At 42.7% G+C, this 26,497-nt stretch overlaps 1 protein-coding gene across 11 annotated transcripts in view; it reads right to left on the bottom strand.

Annotated features, from left to right (window-relative positions):
* LOC119646899 (protein NDRG3) overlaps positions 1-26,497 on the bottom strand; it is a 72,385-nt gene that overhangs the window by 26,469 nt on the left and 19,419 nt on the right. For 6 of the 11 annotated variants that reach the window (XM_038047557.1, XM_038047563.1, XM_038047561.1 and 3 more), the window contains one exon: positions 2,813-2,902. The exons of 1 other annotated variant lie outside the window; for it this stretch is intronic. In XM_038047557.1, the coding sequence (XP_037903485.1) occupies positions 2,813-2,902 (90 nt within the window). Of the gene's footprint in view, positions 1-2,812; positions 2,903-15,899; positions 16,137-26,497 lie in introns of those variants that run through there. 4 more of the 11 variants (XM_038047558.1, XM_038047562.1, XM_038047559.1 and 1 more) reach the window with 3 other exon arrangements.

Here is a 26,497-nt window from a genome sequence, read left to right as displayed (position 1 = left end):
TATATTAATCGTTTCTGTAAGAATTTAAGCAATACGCCTACTTGGTGCCAAGTGTTTCATATTTTGTACGAGAAGGAATCGTCAAGTTATAAAAGTTATTTGTATGTAGTCGGCGGTTCGCCTTCAAGGATATAGAATAGTTTTGCCCGCCACTACACGCTCACCAATCGGAAGGACAACTGACGAAAGAAAAGCAAAAATAATTTAATAATTTAATGTTACTTTTAGGATTATCATCATCATATTTAATGAAATTAATATTCAACAGCACCAACCTTCGAGCTCGAAGTTGACGGCTTCAGTGAGTATTTTTAAATTTTGTTGCATTACTTATTTTTCCTTTAGTTTTTTTTTTCTTGTTTTTATTTTCTTATTGCATTGCATGATTTAAGTTAATTTTTTTTTCTTTCACTCTATTTCTTTGCTACCTTACATATGTATAATTTATTTTTCTTTTTAATATCAAATGAATCGAGTATAAATTAAGCGTAATTTGAGGACTTCCTCCCTCTCTTATCCTCCTTTCTCCCGCGGAATTTCTAAAAGGGACATTCTCAAAATGAATAACTGTCCTGAGGATGTCGAGGAAGGGTGGGAACCTCAGAGGCCGCGCCTCATACAAGATCTGAGGCGGAAGACACAATAATAGGGACGGTGATCCGTCGTGGATCTTCCCCTCCTTGATCGCGGCACTCGGGTCCGGAGACTTACGGCTTCACGCGCGCGGTTGAGCCGTTTTTTTTCTACATTCCAATTTTAGTTCGCGTTCTGTTTATCATTCGATAGGCCGTCGCGAAATCCTAATTAACGTCTATTGTAGAATCCGGTGCGAACCCACGCATCGGAATAGACACGTTGTTTTGTAGTAGTGAAGCGTGAGGGATCAAAGCGCTTAAAGGACCCCCCCACATTCCCGAGCCTGGCTAGCACAGAGGCGTGCAAGAACGTGTCGACCGAGCACTTTGATGGAGCTTCAATCTTTGTGGGCGGACCTTCACGGTCAATTTAGCCAATTTGTTTAGATTTTTGGGATAGCTCTGCCCTCTAGGTCGTTATCGGCCACTCAGGATGATCGACCTGATTTCCTATATCCACTTTTACCATTACAAACTCCTCGTCTGATTAGATTTTAGTGCGCTGCTACATAATTGTTGTTGTTTTATCATTTTTATTATTATTATAAAAATAAAGTAACATAGTTTGGCATTCGTACGTTAGACCATTTAGAGAAGATAAAAATAAAGAATTGTTAAGATAAAAATAAAGAAGTGTTTAAAACGTTAATCACACTCTGAATGAAAAACGGACATTAAAAACTGATTTTCCTCCATGATAATGCTCTGTCGCACACGTCGAAAAAAGTTCGAAACTACTTAGAAACGCTCAACTGGAAGATACTACCCCACCCCGTTTATTCATCAGACCTGGCCCCATCCAACTATCTGTTTTCATTGATGGGCCAGCCACTCGCTCGCTCGGCAGCAAACCGCTTCTTACGCAAACGTCCGAAAATGGCTTGATGGCGTGGTTTGCCTCGAAAGATCAACAATTTTATTGGCATGGTATCCATAAATTACCCGAGAGGTGGAAAAATGCGTAGATAGCAAGGGCTAGCCAGCATTTTGAATAAAGTTTTATTTGCTTTTTTCTTGAAAAAAAAAAAAAAAAACGGATCTAAGCTTGTACACCTGGTATGTTTCGATTGTTTCTGTTATATTGTTCACGAATCAGTGGTTTTTCATTTGAAAACTAGCGCTGACACGTAAAGTAGTGTGTCATCCTCATATTTCAGGATAAAAGTAAAAATTTCTTCCGCTCAAACTGATAAAGAAATTTTTTCCCCAAAATATGATATTGGTACAAAAAAGGGAGCTGCTTCTATTTATTCAAATTCTGTACAATCAAAAGCTTGCGTTAGCTTTCAATTCATTTTTCCTATCATCTTTAAATGTGGCAAATTACCCTAATTGCTTGGCAACAGTTTTTACATGCAAATCTGCTCTCAGGTACGCATGTAACACTTTCATATATCACAAAAATAATACAACAAATTACTAAATATTTATTGTATAGAATATACTTTGATAGTTTGCTACCGCAAGCCAATATTTTAATCTCTAGAAAGCACTATTTTACATCTACGATATGATATTTTTGCATGATAGCGGTGAATTTTGGGAAAATTGTTTTGCGCAAACAGAGGTTACCCTTAAATTCATCAAAATTCTAAATTCAAATATCCGATTCTAATGTTTTTCTCAACGTTAGGGAATGCTTTTCACAAATATTGCAGTGTTCGAAACTATATTTTCCATATGGGACTGTATTATTGCCCAATTATTGGTGCTGTGGGACACCTTAAAATTGACAGTCTTTACACAAAAACCGGTTCACAGACAATGAATGCGCAACACAGTTTGTGTATCAAAACTTTTTTAAATTATTCATTAATTGGGTAATACCATTTGTAATCAATTGCACAAACAAATTTCTAAACAGTTCGCCAGTGCCATAAATTTTTACTAATATTTATATGAGGCGTCTAACGATTGATAAATGTGGTATAATTTTCAGAGGGACATGATATTCACCTAAAATTGGTACATAAACCAATAAGAAATTTATAGATTTTAAAAAATAATTACAATGTAAATTAGCAAAACAAAAGAAAATAGAAGTTTGGTTTGTGTAGAATAAAATACATACTATTTTGATACTTAATAGTATGAAACCCATGTAAAAAATTAAACAAATCAAATTGAACTAAACCTAAATATAAAAATAATAAGAAAACGACTGCTTTGCTTCTTACCCGAGTAATCGTGCCTCCTCGGCAGTTTGCGTAGGTGCTGATGGCATTTTACTGTTTAGACCAAACTTGTCACGATCTCTGAAATAAATACTATAAAACATGCAGGAAAAGTCTTTTTTTTTTTGTTACGAGTTAAAGGAATTAAAAGATAATAGTAAAAAGTGCACAGAAGTCATGACGATTATCGTTAACAACGTAAAAGCGAGGGAAATATACAATAATCACAGACTGTACAAAGTGTAAGGAGAGAAAATTTGAAAGTGTAAATGCAAAGGCCAAATCATGCAATGTCATGTGAAGTCATCTCTGCAGTTATTGCTTTCGAATTGAATAATTTCTTTGAATAAAATAATTTTAGATGAACACCGTAGTAGCTGATAAACACACGCTCGAAGTCAATTAAAGGATAAGTTTGGTCTCTTTTTCTTCTTCTTCAGCCTTTGTCCCGTTCACGAGCGAGGTCGGCTCGTCGCCATTTGGCTCTATCGAATGCCTGATCTGGGTGCAATCTCGACGCTTTCAAATCTCCATCCAGCGTGTCAAGCCACCGTTGCTTAGGTCTGCCTTTTGGTCGTTTACCATCGACTTCGATGTTCAGACCAATCTTGGCAAATGAATTCTCGTTTGTACGAATTGCGTGACCATACCATTGAAGACGTCTCTCTCGCAACTTTTCCACGATCGGTGCAACCTCATAACGATCGCGGATATCCTCAACGTAGCATCTTCGTCTCCATTACCGCAAGTCGCCGTTCATTGTCTTTTATGGTCGGCCAACACTCAGAACCATAGAGAGCGACTGGACGGACGACATTGCGGTAAATTTTAGATTTGAGACGCTCGTTGATACGTCGACCACAAAGAACTCCAGTTGTGGAACGCCACTTCATCCAGGTTGCGTTAATGCGTGAAGCAATTTCATAACGCAGTTCTCCATTTGCTGATAGCGTTGACCCGAGGTATTTAAATCGCTCAGTTCTGGGCAGATCACTGCCGCTGACAGTGATTGTGCTTGTTTCATGGGGATCGCTCGTCAAAAATTCTGCGATCATTCCATTTTTGAACAAGTTGCTCGAGATCATTTTTGCTATCAGATGCTAGGAAAACATCATCTGCATAAAGCAGTGTGTAGGGCGCTGGACGTTGGATATCCCGTGTGACGGTGTCCATAACAAGGACAAAGAGAAGTGGTGAGAGGGCACTTCCTTGATGAACTCCAACAGAGACACGAAGCGGTTTTGATGCACCCGCCATACTTCGAACTTTACTGTTCGGATCGTGGTAGAGCAATTGAACCCAGCGCACGAGTTCTTCTGGCACGAAGTGTTGTCGTAAAGCATACCAGATGAGTTCGTGTGGTACACGGTCAAACGCTTTCTCTAGATCCAGAAAGGCAATGTAAAGAGGGCGATGCTTCTCACGGTGTTTCTCCGTGAGTAACCGCGCAGCGTGTATTGCGTCAGTAGTTCCGCAGTTCTTGACAAATCCGGCTTGATTCACGGTTATTTCAACGATTTCGCGAATACGGTTGTCAAGAATACGTTCAAAAATCTTCATGGTATGGGAAAGTAACCGGATCGGACGGTAATTTGAACATTCTGCTGGGCTACCTTTCTTTTTCCATATTGGAACAGTGGTACTTTCTTGCCAGTCAGATGGTGTTCTTCCTTCCTGAATAACCCGGTTAAAGAATTCACTGAGCCACAGTGTTGGGTCGCAGCTCTTCGCTTTCCAGAGCTCAGATGCGATGTCGTCAGGTCCTGTTGCTTTCCCCGATTTCATTTGTTTTATTGCCTCCTCGACTTCAGTTGCGCTGACTGGTGGAACTGCTCCAAATGTCGGCAATGATTGTGGAAGTGGAGGATGAGCAAATTCTTCAGTTGAAATCTGCTCCAAGTATTCTCGCCATCTATCCGTTGCGTCTCGACGATTGGTAAACAAAGTACCGTTCTTGTCATTAACACAACAGAAGTGTTCGATATCCTGTGTGCGTTTATCACGGCTTTTAGCAAGTCGATACAGATCTCTCTCGCCATCCCGAGTGTCCAGTTTATCGTAAAGATTTTTGAAATGGTTCGCTCGGGTGACAGCGACCGCTTTCTTTGCTTCCCGGTTGGCATTCTTATAAATTTGCCAATTAGCAGGCGTTTTATCGTCGAGAAATTTGTGGTAGAGGCGTTTCTTTTCACGGACCTTCATTTCAACATCATCATTCCAAAGCCAAGTATCTCGGTTGATGTACCGCTTACCCGGCTTGGTGACCCCGAGGGTTGCAGAGGCCGCTTTGTGGATCGTGTCTTTTATTTGGTTCCATGATTTTTCCACATTCGTAATGGTTGGCAATTGTATGAGTGAGACCGTTTCTTCTTTCTTCTCACCAAATCGCCACCATTTAATGCGCGGCGGGCCAGTGCGTTCCTCACGCCGTTTTATCGGTGGCTTAATTCGCAGGACGGCAATCAACGGCTGATGTTGAGGTGCGATGGTCTCATAGGGAACGACTTTGCAATCAGTGACAGCTGTAAAATGTTGGCGTCTTATGAGAATATAGTCGATTTGCGTTTTATTGTTCCCACTATAAAATGTGGGAAGATGAGACAATCGTTTGATGAACCATGTATTCATAAGTTCAAGGTCATGGGTGTCCGCAAAATCGATTATACGCTCGCCACCTTCATTGCACGCTCCGAACCCCTTTCCCCCATGGCACCTGTTACCGTCTGCCTTTTCACCCACATGACCATTAAGGTCGCCGGCAATGATTATGTAATCGTCAGCAGGCACGTGATAAGTCTTTTCATCGAGAAGTTGCCAGAAGGCATCTTTCTCGGCATCAGGTCGACCTGTCTGTGGTGCATACGCGGTGAAGAAGTGAATAGTGCGATCAGGTGATATAATGGTGAGCTTCATCAGCCGATCATCAAATCGTTCGACTTCTTTAATGGCATCACGGAAACCCTCTGAGAGGGCAATGCCAACACCATATTGAGTGTGTGGGTTACCAAAATAGAGAAGTTTGTAGCCATTTTTACCGCGTTCGCGTTCAATGTCGCAGCTTTTGGCACCAGACCATCGGGTTTCTTGCAGAGCGCAGATGTCAATGCACCTTTTCCGAAGGGCTCTTGCGAGTTCCTCGGTCTTTCCAGTTAGGGTACCAACATTTAGCGTGCAGACACGTATTTGTTTTGTTCGTTGTGTGCAGACTAACTTGCTTACGTCCTGACGCCGTCCATGCGTCAAGAACCCTTGCCCATTTCTCGACAGGACCGGGGCCCGTCCTGCCGCGTCGACTGAGGTGGACGCCCTAGCATTTCTCCGAGGCTTGTGACTCAATCCGATCATCATGTTTGTAACGACATTCTATGCATTTTCTTGGTCGACCTGTCGCGGGGCCTGTCACCAAGAGAGATCAGGTAGGATTTAGCATAGTAGAATAACTCCAACTATACTCTATTTATCTCTTTCCCTGATCTCAGCATTTTATTTTTGTTTTACTGAGGATAGTACAGAGTACGTTGCCTCAAATCCTCCTCCTTTACCTGGGCTTGGGACCAGCATACTATGTTAATAGCATGGCGGAAGTTTGGTCTCTTTAAGTGATTGGAATAATTCACGCAACCTGCAACAGACAATTGTGCCCGCGTTCTCCCATTACAAAGGTAAAAACATTTTTTCTCAAAATTGTTCAAAATAATAAACAATCCTTTACTAATGCCCGATAACGCAAATTGTTGCGAGAAACTCCAGTTCTACCTTTCGTTGAAGTTGTTATCAATTTATTTGATTTCCATGCCGAAGTATTACCCAAAATTTTGTCTTAGATCAGAACAGAAGGATTTCCATAGACATTCATGCACTTTCCGGATTGCTTTCAGTCTCTTATGTAAATTCTATTCTTTCAATAGTATGAAAACAAGTTCCACGAAGTGGCAATTTGAATTTTTGAATGTAAACTCAGACAGCCACGTTCGAATCCTTAACTGACTAGTGGAAGTCATTCAGTTCACAAGATGCGGCACCTGTTCTTGAGCACTATTTTTAAGATTTTGTGTAAAACAAAATTTTATCAAATTCGGTTTACGGTTTAAGAATCACACACACTTTTCTTTGAAACTATTGTACCAACTGACACTAAATTTAGTGAGAAGATGGAAACTGAACGCTCGCACATGCAGTGAGTTGCATAGCCAAAACAAAAAAACGGCCTTCACACGGGATGACCCCCTTAAGGAGAGAAACCTGTTGTGCAGGCAAAAGATGTAAAACTTTTTTCACCAAATGTGGTCACGTGGTATATTAAATGAAATATCTCGATTCATCATCATCATCATCAACGGCGCAACAACCGGTATCCGGTCTAGGCCTGCCTTAATAAGGAACTCCAGACATCCCGGTTTTGCGCCGAGGTCCACCAATTCGATATCCCTAAAAGCTGTCTGGCGTCCTGACCTACGCCATCGCTTCATCTTAGGCAGGGTCTGCCTCGTCTTCTTTTTCTACCATAGATATTGCCCTTATAGACTTTCCGGGCTGGATCATCCTCATCCATACGGATTAAGTGACCCGCCCATCGTAACCTATTGAGCCGGATTTTATCCACAACCGGACGGTCGTGGTATCGCTCATAGATTTCGTCATTGTGTAGGCTACGGAATCCCTAACTGCCTAGTGGAAGTCATTCTGTTCACAAGATGCGGCACCTGTTCTTGAGCGCTATTTTTAAAATTTTGTGTAAAACATTCGGTTTATGGTTTAAGTATCACACGCAATTTGATCAGAAACTATTGTACTAATTGGCACCAAATGTAGTGAGGAGATGGTGGTGGTGAATGCTTGCACATGCAGTGAGTTGCATCGTTTTATGTGGAACTTAGGGGGAGAGACTCGTTATACAGGCAAAAGGTGTACCTTTTTTTCGTCAAATGTGGTCATAAGGTGTGTCAAATGAAAGACCTCGATTAGTACTTTTAAATGCTGGCCTCAGTTCTGACATTTAATGCAGGCGTGGGGCAGGAAAGCGATCATTTATTTCACGGATCCATTCTCAACCGAAAAATCTGAAAAAAAAAATCCGCGAAACTGTCACTATACCCTTAAGTCCATCCTAAAATCATTGCAGTAATATAAGTTATAATATGAGGCATGATTCTAAGTTATGGTAGTTCAAATTTGTCGATTCAGTGCAAATTCTAAGACTTTGAAAGTCAATGTCAATTCTAACATAATATATGCATATATATTACGTGCTAGGTACAAATGGAACAAATGTCTACTCAAATATTTTTATATAAGAACTACACAACGCCTTTTATATTTGAAGCGTCCAGCTTCCGGTTTCCTTACTTATTTTACTTCATCAACGTTTTCCTTGAAAATTATATTGGATAGCCAGAACATTGACATGTTGATGAGTTGCATCGCTCACTAGCTTTTGGTTTGGATTAAACTGAGACACCGTAAACTTTTTCCAACATTCTCAATGTTTCGACATAAGAATTTCCATTGTAAACAAAATTAGGTAAATTTGTTGTTCCAACAAATACCTCGGGTCAACGCTATCAGCCAATAGAGAACTGCGTTATGAAATTGCTTCACGCATTAACGCAACCTGGATGAAGTGGCGCTCCACAACGCCTCAAATCCAAAATTTATCGCAATGTCGTCCGTCCAGTCGCTCTCTATGGTTCTGAGTGTTGGCCGACCATAAAAGACAATGAACGGCGTCTTGCAGTAATGGAGACGAAGATGATACGTTGGACTAGTGGCGTCACACGTTTAGATCACATCTGAAATGAGGATATCCGCGATCGTTATGGGGTTGCACCGATCGTGGAAAAGTTGCGAGAGAGGCGTCTTCGATGGTATGGTCACGCAATTAGTGCAAACGAGAATTCACTTGCCAAGATTGGTCTGAACATCGAAATCGATGGTAAACGACCAAAAGGCAGACCTAAGCAACGGTGGCTTGATACGCTGGATGGGGATTTGAAAGCCCCGAGATTGCACCCAGATCAGGCATTCGATAGAGCCAAATGGCGAAGCCGATCACGACGAGCCGACCCCGCTTGTGAACGGGACAAAGGCTGAAGAAGAAGAAGAACAACTGTTGTTTCTAGAAACTTAATGCAGACTGATAAAAACTACTAATGATAACATTCAGCTGATACCAGGTTCGACACTTCTAACAACTTAGCAAAAAAGAAAATCTGTTTGAGGAACTATTTACGCGACTTTTTGAAATTAGCTTTTTGGCGGAGATGTAATTCACGCCGACGGGGGATTTAAAGTTAAATATTGTTGTTATAAAACGATTGCCATATTTAGATTTAGTTCAGTATCAGTTTACTTGGAAATTATGATGGAGAGAGAGTGAAACTCCTAATTTTGTGTGAAAAAAATGTCAGGAAGGAAAAAGTTTAGTATTGGGGAAAAGGCCCGTGTTCTGATTTTGTGGGAACGTGGTGATAGTGATGGGGAAATAGGAAGAAAACTTAATTGTTCTGAGGCAAGTATTAGAATTTTTTTGAAAAAGTATGCTAGAGATGGCATTCTGGAACGAAAACAAGGAAGCAGGTGATTACTCCCCGGGCCAGGAGGTCATTAGAGGGAGCGTCCTTACGAGATAGATTTACAAATGCTCGTCAACTACGTACTGAATTGCTGGACGAGAAAAATGTATCAGTTAATGTGAGAACGGTGCAGCGACTGTCGAATGAATTAGGACTCAGAGCTCGAAGACCAGCGAAAAAGCCGATTCTAACGAAGGCTATGTTCGAAAAAAGGCTGAATTTGGCATTGGAACGTTGTGATTGAACTGTGGACGATTGGAGGCGAGTTGTGTTCTCTGATGAGCCGAAATTCAATTTGCTGGGAACTGACAGTCTGTTCCGAGTGCGAAGAAAAAAAGGAGATAAATTTGATCCCCAGTGTGTTGGACGAACTTCACGCCATTCTCCCTCAGTAATGATGTGAGGATGCATAACATCCAAAGGAATTGGTAGTTTTTCGTTTCTAAGCGATGCTGTCAATACAGAAAAGTACAAAAAAGTTATCGAAGATTGCGTTGTTCAGACGGTAGAAGGACTGCATGTTCACTTTAATGAAGTAATGTTTCAGGACGATTCGGAACAGTCCAAACAGCTTGTACTGTACTACTGTAAGTAAACGAAATTTTTTCCGTGTCAAATTTTTTATTTGTTTTACCCTCAATATGGTTCTTATTCACGGGTAACATCTTGGAAAGAGGAGCTTGGCATACAGTCGCTACTATAGCCGGGAAACAGTCTAAATTTGACCTCCATAGAGAACTTATGGGCGTTCATGAAGCGGCGACTGCAACAAAAATCGATAAGGAACAAAGCAAATCTAGAAAAATACTTTAGAAAAGATATGGCTTAAGGAAATTCCGAACGATTTTATTGAAAATTTATACCAATCGATGCCTGTACGAGTTGCAGAGGTGATTAGGACGAAAGGCGGTCATACGAAATACTAAAGACCGAAAATAAAAAAAAATGTACTTTCATTAAAAAAAAATCGTCTAATAAATTGTTTGTGTGTATGTTTATTTTCGACGTTTTTTTTTGTACTCTACTATTAACACACAAATCTTCGACGAACGTACCATTTCCGTCAAAACTTCAATTTTCCTTTCCACCATATTCTTTGAATAGAACTTCTGCTGGTGTAAATAATAAGAACTTCACATGCAATCACACGAAGCACAACTTTATTCTCCAGCTTCACGATAAACCCGAAAAATCCCCTTTTGAACTTGGATTTTCTTCCACATTCGCTGTGCGAACATTTTTTTTGTCGGGCATTGTATATCTTTTATTATCAGTTGTTTTTTTTTTGCGACAATAAGCAGTAATTGAGTTCATTACCACTCTGTAATTGCTTTTGGCAGCTAATTCCCTATTCTGATTCATTCCTTTTGATGGAACTCTGCTAGGTCTAGTGCGCACTTAATTTAAGATCTGCACAATTGTCTGGCCAACGTGGAGTTATCAACACCGTTGACTACACCGGAAATAATTTATTAATAACACGACAATAAATTTGAATCTAAACTTTTAATTGTAATAATCAGAGTTTGGCAAAATGAATTTAGTTTAGCTTCGAGAGGGAAGTCGCACCTGCAAGCATTCAGACCTTTTGTTAGGTACATTGTAATGTCGCTTAAAATGGCCTTCCGTCCGTGGTGTTCACAGACCTTGCGAATCTGAACACATCTTCCAGAGATAGAGTGCACATGTTCTTCTGAGATCTGAGGAGGCGGGGCAGGTTCATTTGATATACAGGGCCTCACACTATATTAATTTTTTCCATGTTATAGTTTAAGGAGTAGCGTCATATTAAAAGCTCTGCCAGAGTTTTCATGTTTCACTTCTTAAAGGGTAGTGAAAATGCGGCTCCCGGGGCTCTGGGTACTTTCACAAGGATTTTCGCCTGCCGACAGAAATTTGAATTTCCTCATTCGGCTACGGGAATCCCTGCAATTTCAGCCGTCAAAGTAGACTTGACAAATGCTGGGTCCTACCATTATGAATCCACTTCTTTGACGAGCCAGTCTATCAGCCTACTCTTTACCAGCGATGTTCGAGTGCTTTGGTAGCCAATATTTCGTTTAGTCGGCTAAATTTCAACAGCAAGTGGTGACAACTCCACGCCAACAGCCTTGATATATTTTTGTTGTTTAGTACTGCTAATGCTGCTCACTGTCAGAACAGATTCGAATGGTGCGACCCCGACTTTCTTTGTCACAAACATTCTTCTGCCACCAACGAAATAGATAAATCTCTGCCTGGAATATGGTAGTCATTAATTAGTGGTTGCAATTACAACTATCAAGTATCCGTTTTTTTAACTATTGTCGTATAGTATAACTTAAAATTCCCGGAAAAATACTAAAATTTTCGATGTGATGCGATGGAAAATATTTAAAAGGTTAAATATCTTTTGAGCATTTATTAGTCCTACATCTGTCGTTTAAATTTTTTTTGCGAGATGTGTAAACTGATGTGAAAAATCCATGACGATAATTATCTACGAGTGGTCTAAATGATCCTAAACATTTTGGGAAGACATTTATCATAAAGAACGCGGAGGCTTTTGGAGATCCGCTGCGAACGAAGGATATGTTTAAATTCCTCAAATCTTCAAAAATGCATCTGCAAGTAGTAAAAATTTAACAGCTAACTTCAGCCTCGAGAACACCAAGTTACACGATATATAGAGAATTGTTCTGGATAATGCAAGTTCAATGATTCATCATCATCAACGACACAACAACCGGTATCTGGTCTAGGCCTGCCTTAATAAGAAACTCCAGACATCCCGGTTTTGCGCCGAGGTCCACCAATTCGATATCCCTAAAAGCTGTCTGGGGTCCTGACCTACGCCATCGCTCCATCTCGGGCAGCGTCTGCCTCGTCTTCTTTTTCTACCATAGATATTGGCTTTAAACACTTTCCGGGCTGGATCATCCTCATCCATACGGATTAAGTGACCCGCCCACCCTAACTTATTGAGCCGGATTTTATCCACAACCTGACGATCATTTCGTCGTTATGTAGGCTACGGAATCGTCCATCCCCATGTAGGAGGCCGAAAATTCTTCGGAGGATTTTTCTCTCGAACGCGGCCAAGAGCTTGCAATTGGTCTCGTTCAAGAGGGGATACTGTAAAGTTTTGTCCCGACACGGTTCAGTCGCCATCATGCGTTGGTATAGTGAGGAGCGTGCCTTTGCCGTTGAGGTTTACTTTTCAAGCGGATGTTCGGTTATTGCAACACAGCGTGCATTTCGGAATCGCTTTAATTTAGCCCCGTTGGCTCCCGTTCCAGACCCCAAATCAATTGTTAGATGGGTCACTACATTCAGACAAACTGCAAATGCGACAAAAGGAAGAACTGAAATCCCTCGGCCCGTTAGATCACCTGAGAATATTGAAGCAGTGTGTTTGAGTGATTTCCCACAAGCCATCGATCGCCTAAGTCTACATCAACAGCGTCAGCAATCACCGGCAGTGATTGCTGCAAGGTCAGCGTGCGTTGTTGACTAATTAAATTTCACAACAAACAACAGCAACCTTGCCCATGTGCTAATGTGCAACATGCAAGCGATTCCGTGTTCCGGCTTGCTACTGAGCGATGTCGTCACCAGCACCATAGCATATGGGACCAATTGCTTGGGAGTCATCTAATAGGGCGCAGGTCGCACCCAAGTCCAGCCCAGTATTAAACTCGGCGCGCTTAATTCTTGGGAGCGATGGAGTCCTGGCCCTTTATCCCTGTCTGTCGAGTAAAGCTGTGGATAGGACAAAGTTAGGGTCTTACCAATTGTTTTGGAAGTTCCAGCGGTTCCAATAAAGGCACAAACACTCTTCTCTGGTTTCACTAATACTTTATTAATTTTTTAATAATATACTAATTTTCCTTATCTTACACCAACTTTCTAACTATCCTAGCTACTCGACCGCTCGTTCAATCTCGATTACTCCATTTTTTTTAATCATTTCCTTGGCAGCACCAATGCTTGTTGCCCCATACAACAAGTCATCCATGTAAAAGGCGTTTTTTACTACCCATTTTGTCTCCTCATCGGGCGCGTTGTCCTCGGCTACCTAATGAAGTATCCTAATCGCCTGCCAGGGAGCGCAATCAATCCCATAGGTCACTGTTTTCAGAAAATACTCCTGAATAGGTTCCTTCGGGTTTGATCTCCATAAGATGCTCAGTCTTAACTGGTCCTCTGGTCTTAGCAAAATCTGGCGATACATTTTAGTAATATCACTGGAGAAAACAAACTCAAATTTCCGACTACAGGTAACAATGTCAAAGATGTGGATTTGCAACTTTGGCCCAGGAAGAATTGCTTGATTGAAACTAACGCCATTCGACGTCGAACTGGAGGCGTTAAAAACATTCCTGAGCTTCGATGTGGTAGCATCCTTGCGAATCACACTCAGGTATGGTATGTAATAAACGTCTCCACTAGTATCACCTCGGAGTTCAGTACGGACCTCTTCCATATGGCCCAAGTCCCGATATTCTGACATGAACTCGTCCGATTTCGTTTTGAGTTCGGCGTTCTTTAACCACCGTTTCTCCTGGCCGAGAAAATACTAAACTGCTTTGCTAAACGAGTTTTCCAACTGAATATCCTCCTGACGCCACGGGGTTGGTACAACATACCGACCGTCTTCAGTTCGATAGTGCTGTGATTGGAATAGATGTTCACATCGCTCTTCATCCAATTCAACCCTCTCATTTTTGTCAATGGGCATATCCCAAAAAGATCTTAGGTTTTGCTCAAGTTCCTCCAAGGAGACATATGAGGCCGTAACTTTAGAAGCAGGCAATGCTGCAGAACCAGATACTACACATCCAAGTCGAGTATTTTGCGCTAAAAATCCTTCCACTACTTGCACTCCTTCCAAAAATAATTGAGGAAAGACATTGGAACCTAGAAGAACCGGAACATGCGAAACGTGATCTGTAACCGGATTTGCCAGCCTCTTCCCTGGGAACAATGAGCTTATTCCCCTAGGTGGACGAGGAAGACTCCCTTTGGTAACTCGCTTGACTACCAGCGCCTTCGTTTCCACGTTTGAACCATCCTCTAAACTAAGAGTCAACCCGACAATTGAAGACACTCTTCCTGCGGATACTCCTCCCACTCCGGATACTTCCACATTACATTGGTTCTCTTCTTAGTTAGTCGCAGCCTTTGAACTAACTCCTCAGTGATATAACTGGTCCACCAGGGTAGCCAGAGCAGAACTGAAATTACACTTCCATCCTTTGCCTTTATCTTTATTAGAGCTGTGGGCAATATAGTTTCGGAATGGGCAAGTTTTGTAGAGTTTTCCGCGTGATGAGAAATACTCCCTTGCATGTATGACCCGCCCGATCGATCTTTGCCGGGATGCAATACTGTTTCATGCTGCCCATGACAAAGCTCGCATTTCAAAGCCAAAGCGCCAATATTGCGATCGCCACGGCGTTCTGCGCGCAAACATCGTGAGAAGAATTCTTCGTGATGATCTTCATTTTCATCCCTATAAGATGGCGATAGTGCAGGAACTTTCAGAACGTGACTTCAATTCTCGGATGAACGCGTGTGAGCTTCTTCTTGATGTCGTTCCCGAGGGTGCTATTGTTTTTTTTAGCCTCGAGAATTGCATCAAAAGCCTTTGCATTCACCCAAAGTCACAGTGTGGTGTGTAAATTCCTCAGCTGGAATTATTGGTCCCTGGTTTTTTGAGGAAAATGAGGTTACAGTGACAGTGAATTCGGACCGGTATGTAAACATGCTACAGAATTTTTTTTTCCCACGGCTAGAAAATTTGGATTTGGAGGACACTTGGTTCCAACAAGACGGTGCAACAGCACACACTTCAAGAGCATCGATGGCTGTTTTGAGGGAACACTTTCCAGAGCGCCTTATCTTAATTAGAGGCGATTTGGAATGGCCGGCACGCTCTCCCGATCTGTCCCCTTGTGATTTTTTTCTGTGGGGTTTTTTGAAATCCCGTGTTTATGTGAACCGTCCAAGAACCCTACAAGATTTGAAGACCAACATCCAAGAAGAAATTGCCACCATAACACCTGCTATGCTAGCAAGAGTCATGACAAACGCCAGAAATCGGTTTACGCAATGTATGGAGAATGGGGGACGTCACCTAACAGATTTGATCTTCAAAACAATGTAAATAAAAACTTTAGACATGTACCCATATTATAAAAAATAAATAAATATTTTCCGATGAATACAATAGTTTTTATTGAGTTTTGAAAACAGGAAGTTATGCTGCCGCACCCTGTATTTGAGTGAATTTCAAGCAACTAGACAATCCAACCGAAATAATGCTGCTTGAAACCAGCTTCATCTAGAAATAATCAAATCTAATTGACTTCTTCAGCATAGTATCTTTCTCGATAGTGACGCAAAACATTGGAACGTGCTCTCAGATTTCATGCGATTCAATCCCTCGCACTTCGATGCAAACTTATTACAATTAATAAAATGTGTGCATTAGAACGAAATGATAAAATGATTTCAAACAAATAATTTGATCTTACAGAAAATTAAGAAGCCTTGGAATCCGCATTGAAGAACTTCGAAGAATAGGAATACTTGGTCACTTTGTTATTGATCGGCCACAACAAATTTCATGGGACACAGCGTAATTACCGTTTCGTGACGATAAAGAATCTAAATGACCGCGATATGAACACGAGCAAAGGACGATAGGAGAGTAATATTATACGACCACTATGAAAATGTTACCCGTTTTGAGCATTGACTTTAACTGAGGGACTTCAATTTACTTTTCGGTTGTGTGGCTATATCAGGAAAAGTAGAAATCCAATTCGAAAGTCATGCGCCGTTTACGCAAAGTCCTAACTGTTGACAATATGCGCTACATACCGATTCAAACTAAATAAAAACGTGTACAGGCGAATGGAGGTGGTTCTCATATTAAAATTCAAATCGATTCGGCCATATGACACTGGAGGCATATTCATGTTTAATACTTAATGCCTATGTCTATATAGTCATAGATATTCGTTCAGTAGATGGTGCTAATTAATTTCAGAAAAATAAAGAATTAAATTCGATTCAAATTGGGCCATTGGGAATATAGAAAGTGAGAGTTTTGCAGATATACAAATGTGACTCAACTCAACTTAAACTGCCTGAAGTCTGTTACATAAGAGCGTGGTCACTGTTACACGTAGATAAAAAATCAGAGCGTCCTGTTTCTTTTTCTATGACATAGAGGGCACCTCAGTTCTTCATGCTCTTTTGTAAAAAGTCAGCTCTCTGTCAAATTTAGTCTTCAATTGAGTGGTTTTTCGAAATGAGTGCTGTTTACGCCTCTCGCTTTGAGGCAATTTTTCTATGTTTGCATGAAAAAGGACCCAAATTAACGCAAACTGCTGCTGCGAAATACAGGGGGCGCCATTTAAATTGAAGGCATCTGGCAACACTATAACTTTTGACAGAACTGTCAAATCGACTAATCAAATACCGCGTTACAAACGTCAGTCTTAGGAGATTTTTCGCCATGGACAGATACACTCCAAAAGAACGTGCTGAAATTGTGCAGCTATACATTCAAAATAACTTCTCAATTGTGCAAACACAACGTGAATATCGAAAAATAAAGAAAGTGAAAACTGCACCGACTGACGTTACCATACGACGTTTTTACGCGAAGTTTATTGATCACGGCAATCTTAATGATGCCAGCCACGCGTCCAGAATGCGCACATCACGCTCCGATGAAAACATCGCGCTCGTTCAAGCCAGTGTTGATGCCACTCCAACAACTTCGACCAAATGCCGTTCTAAGGAATTGAACATCCCGGAAACCACTTTGAGACGCATTATTCGTATAGATTTGAAGTTATTTCCGTACAAAATTCAAATGGCACACAAATTAAATCCAGCCGACTATGTGCGTCGTGTCAATTATGGCAAATGGGCTGTGGAAATGGCTCGAAATCAAAGTGACTTCTGGCAAAAAATCATTATGTCGGATGAGGCACATTTCTCATTATCTGGAGGTGTAAATAAACAGAATTGTCGATTCTATGCCACTGAAAACCCACAAATAATTCATGAAAAGCCTCTTTACGAACAAAAAGTCACAGTTTGGTGCGGCATTTGTGCAACAATGATCATTGGGCCGTACTTTTTTGAAAATGGTGCTGGTGCTACCGAAACCGTCAATGGCGACCGTAATCGAGCTATGATAACCGATTTTATGATGCCGATTGTTCGTGAAAATGTTCTGGAGTACTTCTGGTTCCAACAAGATGGCGCCACATGCCATACATCTCGTGCTACAATGGATTTATTGCGCCCATTGTTTCCTGGTCGCATAATATCGAAAAATGGTGATTTTGACTGGCCACCGCGCTCTCCAGATTTAACACCACCGGACTTTTATTTGTGGGGCTATTTAAAATCCAAAGTATACGCTGGAAAGCCTGAGACTCTGGCTCAACTTAAGGACAACATTCGAAACGAAATCGCCGCCATTACGCCTGAAACGTTGGCCAAAGTGATGCAAAACGCCGAAAAAAGGACCAATTTGTCCATCAAGTCCAAAGGCCAACATTTACGCGATATCATCTTCAAAAAGTAGTTAAAACAAATCTCCCTGAAGCAAAATAAATGACTACGTAAAAAAATTGAAAATATTTGGTCTTTTATTTATATTTTTTTTAAAAAAACATCCCTTCAATTTAAATGGCGCCCCCTGTATATGGGAAAGTCGAAGCAGTTCGTTAGCACGTAGATAAATCACTATAAAAAGGTCGGTAACGTTGATGATTTTCCTGATCGCGGAAGTGCAAGCAAAGTCTCAAAAAAAAAAGACGAAAAAAAGATTCTTGCATTGTTCTCGAAAGATTCAACTTTGACTTTACGTGGAGCTGCTGTGAAATTGAAAGGAAAGGGTGTTGACATATCTTATAGAACGATTCGCAGGCACTTGCTTGCCAATAAACTGAAATATCGCAGTACTTTCGAAAAACCAATGTTGAGTGCAAAACACGTTGAAAAACAAGTGAAGGAAAACTTGGACCGTGATTGGAGCAACGTAATTTTTTCTGATGAATCCTCCTTCTGGGCATTGCCGAGCATCAAACACGCCTGGGCAACCTCCACCAATAGGATGGTTCAACGGACTGTTAAACACCATGTCAAGGTCCATGTTTGGGGGTGCTTCTCAAACAAATGTTTCGGTACTTTGTTCATATTTACCGAGAATTTAAATGCCAAAAAAATGAATAAAATATATCAAAAGGCTTTGTTACCATCTGCTAAGCAATGGTATATCAAGGAAAATGAAAGCTGGATCCTTCAAAACAACATCAGAGTCAAGAGTGTAGCGAGTGGAAGGCGCAAAACGGAGTTGTCACTTTAGATTGGCCATCTCAGTCACCGGATACAAATCCCATGGAAAATGTGTGGGCTCTGATGAAAATGCAGCTTCGCAGATGCAAGCCATTCAATTTAGATTAATTTTCTCGACAAATTCGGAGGTCTTTTCCGGTAGAATATGCAGAAAAACTAGTGGAGAGTATGCCCCGACCGTGCCAGGCCATAATTGACAATGCAGGAGATTGGACTTGCTACTGAGGTGTTTGCATTGAGTATTGACGACCAAATTATCAATAAATTTGCGAATTTTCGAAAAATCAATTGTTGTTATTATTTAACAGTGACCACGCTCTATATGTAACAGATTGTAAAGGAAAAAGAGAATAGAGGGAAGCCCATATAGCTTCCAGTCAACTTTTTCTTAATGGGAGTTGAAGAGATATGAAGAGTGAGGCCATGTTTTGTCTGTAATTTCGTAGGGAAATTGTGCCGGTGTTTACTGCAGATCTGGCAAAAATGATGTCAATTAAAAAAAAAAAACAATGCAATTTGGATGCACTGGCAATTTTTACTGATCAACATCTACGCCGCAATCTGGGCGTGCGGAAGACAGGAAGTCATGACCCCCCCGGCAGCCGGTTTTATAAGGGCGAAGGTCAACGGTGTCCATATTTACAGCTGCTACGCTTCTCCTAGTGCAACCTTAGCACAATATAAGGAGATGTTAGACAGTCTGGTGTTGGACGCTAGAGACCGCAGCCCTAAAATCATTGCGGGCGATTTCAACGCGTGGGCCCTGGAGTGGGGAGGCCGATCGACAAACACCAGAGGTCAAATTCTGTTGGAGTCCTTTGCGGAGTTGGACATCGTGCTGGCCAACGTGGGATGCGTGCCCACCTTTCGAGGAAGAGGGTACGTTTACCCGCCTTTTGACCTTTTCTGCATGGCTCTCTGGTTTCCAACGTCATAACCACACTTCCAAAAAGTGTTACATCGTTTTGCTTTTTATTTGGTAGTGTTGTAAAGCCGATAGTCTAGGGTTCTTGTTCATTAGAAATGTAAGCCTGATGAATTTCTGATCCCCAGAAAATTAAATTCATACAACGCAAGAAAATGTCTCTCGTTCATTCATGGTAGCTATTGAGAGCTGAAAAATTAAATATTTAGCAAAGGAGAGGATTTGATTCTAGTGGGGAATGATGAAAAGCGACCTTATTGAAATCCTAGATAACAAAGAGGAGTGGTTCATCGCGTCATCATACATAATGGGACCGGGTTTAATTTTCGCCCAATATGACGAAAAAAACTATAGCATTTATAAAAAAAGTCAAGCGACGACGGCTTTACGGTTTCTTACCAGGGCAGAGGCAAATCGTCAGACGCTGCCTCACCTCTGCCCTGGGAGCAACGTGACCGTAGCGGCTCGCAGATGTTGAATGCTCCTTTATATAATTCGGCAGAGGTGAGGCAGCGTCTGACGATTTGCCTCTGCCCTGGTAAGAAACCGTAAAGCCGTCGTCGCTTGACTTTTTTTAAAAAAAGTTTGGGTGCAAGCCCTAAGCGAGGGGTCCGTGGACCAGAAAAGAAGGAGTAAGTTACTCCTCAATTGGTCCGGTCCTGCATTAAGTTGATGCGGACTTAGGACCCCCTTCATTCTCAAAACGAATATAGTATTTATATTTCATATAAAAGGATTACCTTTCCGTGTTTTTTTTTCACTTGAGAAACTATTTCTTTACTTTGCACGACTTCAGGCTTTTTCTAAAAAGTCCTTGATCCTTTCCTACTGCTACGCGAAAAACAAAGGTAAAAAACTTCGTTTATTGTGTTTTGTTAAGAGTTACAAATGCCTAAAACAATAACATATCAGTCAATTAGTCCCAAAGCTAACAGACACATGGCACAACTGCGAAATAGAGCATCCCATTTTTGAAAATTGTTAGCCTTTAAGTGATTCCTATCAAAACTTCACGTCGTTCCATCTACTCGTGCTTCCCTGGGAATTGGTTTTATTAGTAACAAATGGATTTGACGGAATTCTTTTGATTTATCATAGCTTGATGGGAAGCACTAAAATGGATTAAAAAGGGTTATCCGGTCAAAATCAACGATTGGAGTAAGAGCACCGATGAGGCGAGAGGCTTTCAAAAAATATCAAAAGGCAATGTCTTTACTACTGTGCATGAGCTGTTGTTTGAAGTTTTTCAAACGTTAGAGCCCCAAATGGCGAAACCGATCACGACAATTTTTGGCCCCCTACATGAGGATGGACGATTCCGTAGCCTACACAATAACGAAATCTATGAGCGATACCATGACCGTCCGGTTGTGGATAAAATCCGGCTCAATAGATTACGGTAGGCGGGTCACTTAATCCGTATGGATGAGGATGATCCCACCCGGAAAGTCTATAAGGGCGATATCTATGGTAGAAAAAGAAGACGAGGCAGACCCTGCCTAAGATGGAGCGATGGCGTAGGTCAGGACGCCAGACAGCTTTTAGGGATATCGAATTGGTGGACCAGGTGGAGTTCCTTATTAAGGCAGGCCTAGACCGGATACCGGTTGTTGCGCCGTTGATGATGATGATCACGACAAGCCGACCCCGCTTGTGAACGGGACAAAGGCTGAAGAAAAAGAAGAAGATAAAGAAGTTCTTCCGTCCGTGTATAATAATAGACGAAACCTGCATCCACCACTACACACTAGAATCGAAGAAGAAAGAAGGAGAGGGCCGGTGAAGGAAGAGACCGAAAACGCAACAAACTTTTGGCCTTTATATTTTGGGATTTTCACGATATTATACTTATAGACTATCTTGAAAATGGTAAAACAGCCATTATTACTTAGCGTTATTGGGGCGATTGAGCATCCACCATAGTCACCGGACCTAGACACATAAGGGCAGCCACTTTTCGCCAAATATACTTAGTTAGTTTAGTTAACTGGGGAGAGCCGCAGCTCCGAGCAGTCAGGCCATTATTAGGCCCATTGTACTATCCCCGTAAGTTGCCTATTCAATGGCTTCCCGCCTACGTTGTTCGCAGGCTTTAGCGAATCTGAGAACATTCTCAAGAGGCAGAGAGTGTGCAGATTCTTCATTGAAGAAAACCTTGCCAAACTGTCTTCGTCTGAGATCTGAGGATGCCGGGCAGCTGCATAAAAAGTGCAGGGCTGTCTCCTTCTCCTCCTCACATTGGCTGCACACAGCCGAAACCACTACCACAATCTTTTCCATACGGTAGGGTTTTCATGTCCCACTTCTTAAGAGATAACACAAATGCCGCTCTAGTGGCCCTAGGCTCCTTCACAAGGATTTTCGCTTGCCGGCAACAGTCCAAATTTCTCCACTCGGTTGCGCGAATCCTTGCAATTTCACCGTTCAGAGTAGACTTGACAGTAGATGGTCGGATTCCAAGAGCTGGTTCTGGTCCCACCATTGTGGGTCCAGACCCTCGGTGAGCCAGTCTGTCAGCCTCATCATTACCGGCGATGTTAGAGCGCCCCGGCACCCACATCAGGAATGTTTCGTTCAGTCGGCCAAGTTTCAGCAGCACCTGATGACAACTCCACACCAACTGGCTTGATATGTTGTTGCCATTTAGTGCTGATAATGCCGCCCGACTGTCGGAACAGATTCGAATGGTGCGACCCCTCCATTTTTGTCGCAGACATTCTTCTGCTGCCAATGAAATCGCATATATCTCCGCCTGGAATATGGTCGTCATTTTTCCGAGGGGTCGGGCCAGTTCTATAATCGGATTCTCCGAGAACACACCTGCACCCGATCCATCCTCCGTGACTGACCCGTCGGTGAAGATTATTAGGTCTGTAATCTGAAAAGACTCATGGCCACTTATCGACCATTCTTCTCTTTCAGTGATTACGACAGTGTATGTCTTTTCAAAGGCGAATCTGGAAACCATATGATCGGTCGGCGTCAGGGCTACCGGATGTTTTTCAAGGAATTTCTAGATAGACGCATGACCGTTGGATTGGCCGCCTTTCCACGCCCCAATGGTATCGAGCCTATATGCGTCGTTAGCTGCTTTCCGTTTCACCTCCAAGTGAATGGGGGGTAAATTTAGGATAATTTCAAGTGCCGCAGTCGGCGTAGTACTCATTGCTCCAGTAATACTTAGGCAACCAAGTCTCTGAATCTGCGTTAGCAGCTTCCTGCTGTTAGCAAAGTTCAGTCTTGGCGACCAGACGATGCATGCATACATCAAAATGGGTTTTATTATGGATGTATACATCCAATATATCCGTTTAGGTGAAAGTCCCCAGGTCTTACCTATCGCATTCCTACAGCACCAGAGCAATCTGCAGGATTTCTGATATTGTTCCTGGATATGATGCTTCCACGTTAACTTGGAGTCGAAATGTACTCCTAAGTACTTGACTGTTTGTGCCAGTTGGATTTCCGCCCCTGCTAAGGTGGGTAGCGTATAGCTGCCCCACCTGACGTTTCTAGTGAACATAACTAGTCCAGTCTTCCTAGCGTTCACCGTGAGTCCATTGCGGAGGCACCACCTGTGGATTACATGCAGAGTTGCATTCAAGCGGTCACATACTGTGTCCGCAAACTTGCCGGTAATTATTACGGCTAGGTCGTCCGCAAATGCTTGCGCGAAGACTTTTTTGTCCTCCAGGAGCCACAGCAGGGTATCCATCACCAAGAGCCATAACAGTGGAGAGAGAAACCCTCCCTGTGGGCAGCCCCTGAGACTTCCTGTTTCAATAGACTTCTGGCCGACCGATATGTGGATTTTCCTCCACTCTAGCATGTGAAGGATCCAACTGATTAGCAGCGGTTCGATTCCATGCTGTCTTTCGGCATCACAAATTGCCGCAAATGAGGCATAATTGAAGGCACCTTCGATGTCCAGGAATGCGCCTATGGCGTATTCTTTTTCGGACATCGTCTTTTCAATTTTTGCCGTAAGTTCATGGAGTACTGCCTCCGTGGATTTGCCTTTCTGGTAGGCGTGTTGCCTATGGTGAAGTGGCCATTTAGCAATGTGTGTATCCCTTATGAACCGATCTACTAGTCTTTCTAGTCCTTTTAGCAGAAAGGACGTTAGGCTGATCGGTCGAAAGTTTTTTTGCGTCTGTGTAGGTGGGTTTTCCTGGTTTGGGAATGAACAACACCTTCACATCCCGCCATTTAATTGGAATATAAGCATGTGCTAGGCATGCACGATATATATTCCGAATGTGTAGACCCAAGGCATCCATTCCTTCTATTACTAGCGCAGAGATGATGCCATCCGGACCTGCAGACTTGCATCTATGGAACGATTTAAATGCCCAAATTAAATTAAGACAAATCTTGCGGGACATAAGGAACAATTCGAAGAAAACTGCAGTGTATATTGCATATATGATAATTTGAAGAACAAGGGTATAGTGTGAGTTCATACAGGGTCTATACTCCGAGGAAGAAGTCACTCCTTTCTCAAAAATATATTAAAAAATGACTTGAATATGCTCGAAAATTCATTTATAAGCCAGAAGAGTTTTAAAAAATAGTTAATTGTTGCGATGAGTCGAAATGCAACATTTTCGGTTTCGATGGCCCGCAGATGATGTGAAGAAGAGTAAGCACTGCCTTAGAAGACGGTAACATTGTACCAGCAGTTAAACACGATGTTGGCAGCATCATGGTGCACGTTGCTATGGCATCTAAAGGACCAAGGTCACTATATATAATCCAGGAAAACCTCACTAAAGTGGGCTATTTTAATGTACTAAGGCAGCACATACCATCAGGGTTGCCATCAGATTTGTGGACCCAGGTTTGGATGGCATCCCCCACCGAGCTTTGAAACTGGCAGTGAAGACTAGGCCCGAACTTTTCGCCAACACCTTCGAGGCGTGCCTAAAAGAAGGAATATTCCCTGCCCAGTGGAAAAAGCAAAAGTTGGTGTTGCTTCCGAAGCCTGGCAAGCCACCTGGAAACCCAGCGCCTTATCGTCCTATCTGCCTGTTGGATACAATGAAGAAGATGATGGAGAGAGTCATCTACAACAGACTCCTGCCCGTCGTCGAAGCCAGCAATGGTTTGTCGGAACGCCAGTTTGGTTTCCGACGCGCCCACTCTACGGTGGACGCAATTAACATGGTGGTAAACCTGGCAAAAGCTGCACTGATTTCTGGCGGCTGCTGTGCCGTGGTGGCGTTGGATGTCAAAAACGCATTCAACTCGGCCAACTGGAATAGAATTAAAGGGGCGTTGGCTGACATAGGTGTCCCCGGATACTTAGCGAATTTGGTGGAAAACTACCTCTCAGAGAGGACTCTCTAGTACGGGACGGATGAGGGCCCCAAAGAGTACATTGTCACAGCCCGGGTACCACAGGGATCGGTACTTGGTCCCCTGTTGTGGAATATCATGTATAATGGGGTGCTTGCTCTTCCCGTCCCAGAAGGGACTACGATTGTTGGCTTTGCTGATGATCTAGCTGTGGTTGTTGCAGCAAAACACCCAAAAGATGTGGAGGTTTACGCAACAGAAACAGTGAGAGCGGTAAAGTCCTGGCTAGAAAAGGTCGGGCTGACCTTGGCGGACGCGAAAACGGAAGAGGTCTTAATAACGAACCACAGAAAAAATAACACTGTGAAAGTGGAGGTCGGTGGACATACGGTCGTATCAAAGTCGGCTATTAAATACCGGGGGGTAATAATTGACACCAAATTGAGTTTTAGGGAACACCTAGAGTATGCATGCCAAAAGGCAGCCAGTGCCACCACGGCGCTTGCAAAAATGTTGCCAAATATTGGTGGGCCGAAACATTGCCGGAGGTTTGGTGCTAGCCGAAGTGGTGCGCTCCATCCTGTTCTACTCGTCGCCTGTGTGGGCAGAGGCGCTTGCAAACTCTCAGAGACGGAAGCAGGTGAACTCGGTTTACCGGCGGATGGCTTTGAGGGTTTGCAGTGCTTTTAGAACCACATCAGATGAGGCAGTATTGGTGGTGGCAGGCATGATCCCGGTTGACATTCTGGCCAAAGAAATGAGTGTTCTGCACAGTGCAAGACATATGGAGGAGCATGCACAGCGTAGAAATGTGGCAAGGTCAGAGTCGCTTGATCTCTGGCAACGCAGATGGGACGAGTCTGCGAAAGGTCGGTGGACGCACAGGCTCATTCCCAACATTAAGGTGTGGCTTGAGCGAAAACATGGGGAGACCAACTACCACACCCAGTTCCTCACGGGGCACGGTGGTTGCTACAGGCAGTATCTGCACCGCTTTGGGTTGGATGATTCTCCGAACTGTCCCAGATGCGATGGCATACCGGAGGATCCAGAGCATGTGATGTTTCACTGCCCACGATTTGCGATGGAGAGAAGGAGCTTAAATCAGGTGCTGGGCAGGAGCGGGACCCCGGAGAGCTTGGTTACTGAGATGCTGGAGTCCGAGGAGAAGTGGCTTGCGGTTGGCTCCGCAATCATCCAAATGCAGGAGGAGTTGCTGAAGGAACAAAGAAGGAGGAAAGCTGCAAATAGGAGAAGGATGAGTGCCTAAGAGCAAACCTACCCCACGAAGTAATACCTCAATGGTGGTCCCGCGGGGCTGGGGCTGGAGAGACCGGGGGTGGTTTTTAGTGGGTGCGAATCCCACACGCGCCCGCTGATAAGATTTTCTACCTCCGATGTGAAGATGTGTTAGTTTATGACAACGGCCCGAAACACACAGCCATGGTAGTTAAGGTATAGCTGCTCTACCACGAATTTAAATTCGATAGAGCACTTGTGGGCACACGTTGAAAAGGAGCTACGGAA

The sequence above is a fragment of the Hermetia illucens genome, chromosome 1 (genome assembly GCF_905115235.1).
Source record: "Hermetia illucens chromosome 1, iHerIll2.2.curated.20191125, whole genome shotgun sequence".
NCBI lineage: Eukaryota > Metazoa > Arthropoda > Insecta > Diptera > Stratiomyidae > Hermetia > Hermetia illucens.
This window is presented reverse-complemented; position numbering and strand designations above follow the sequence as displayed.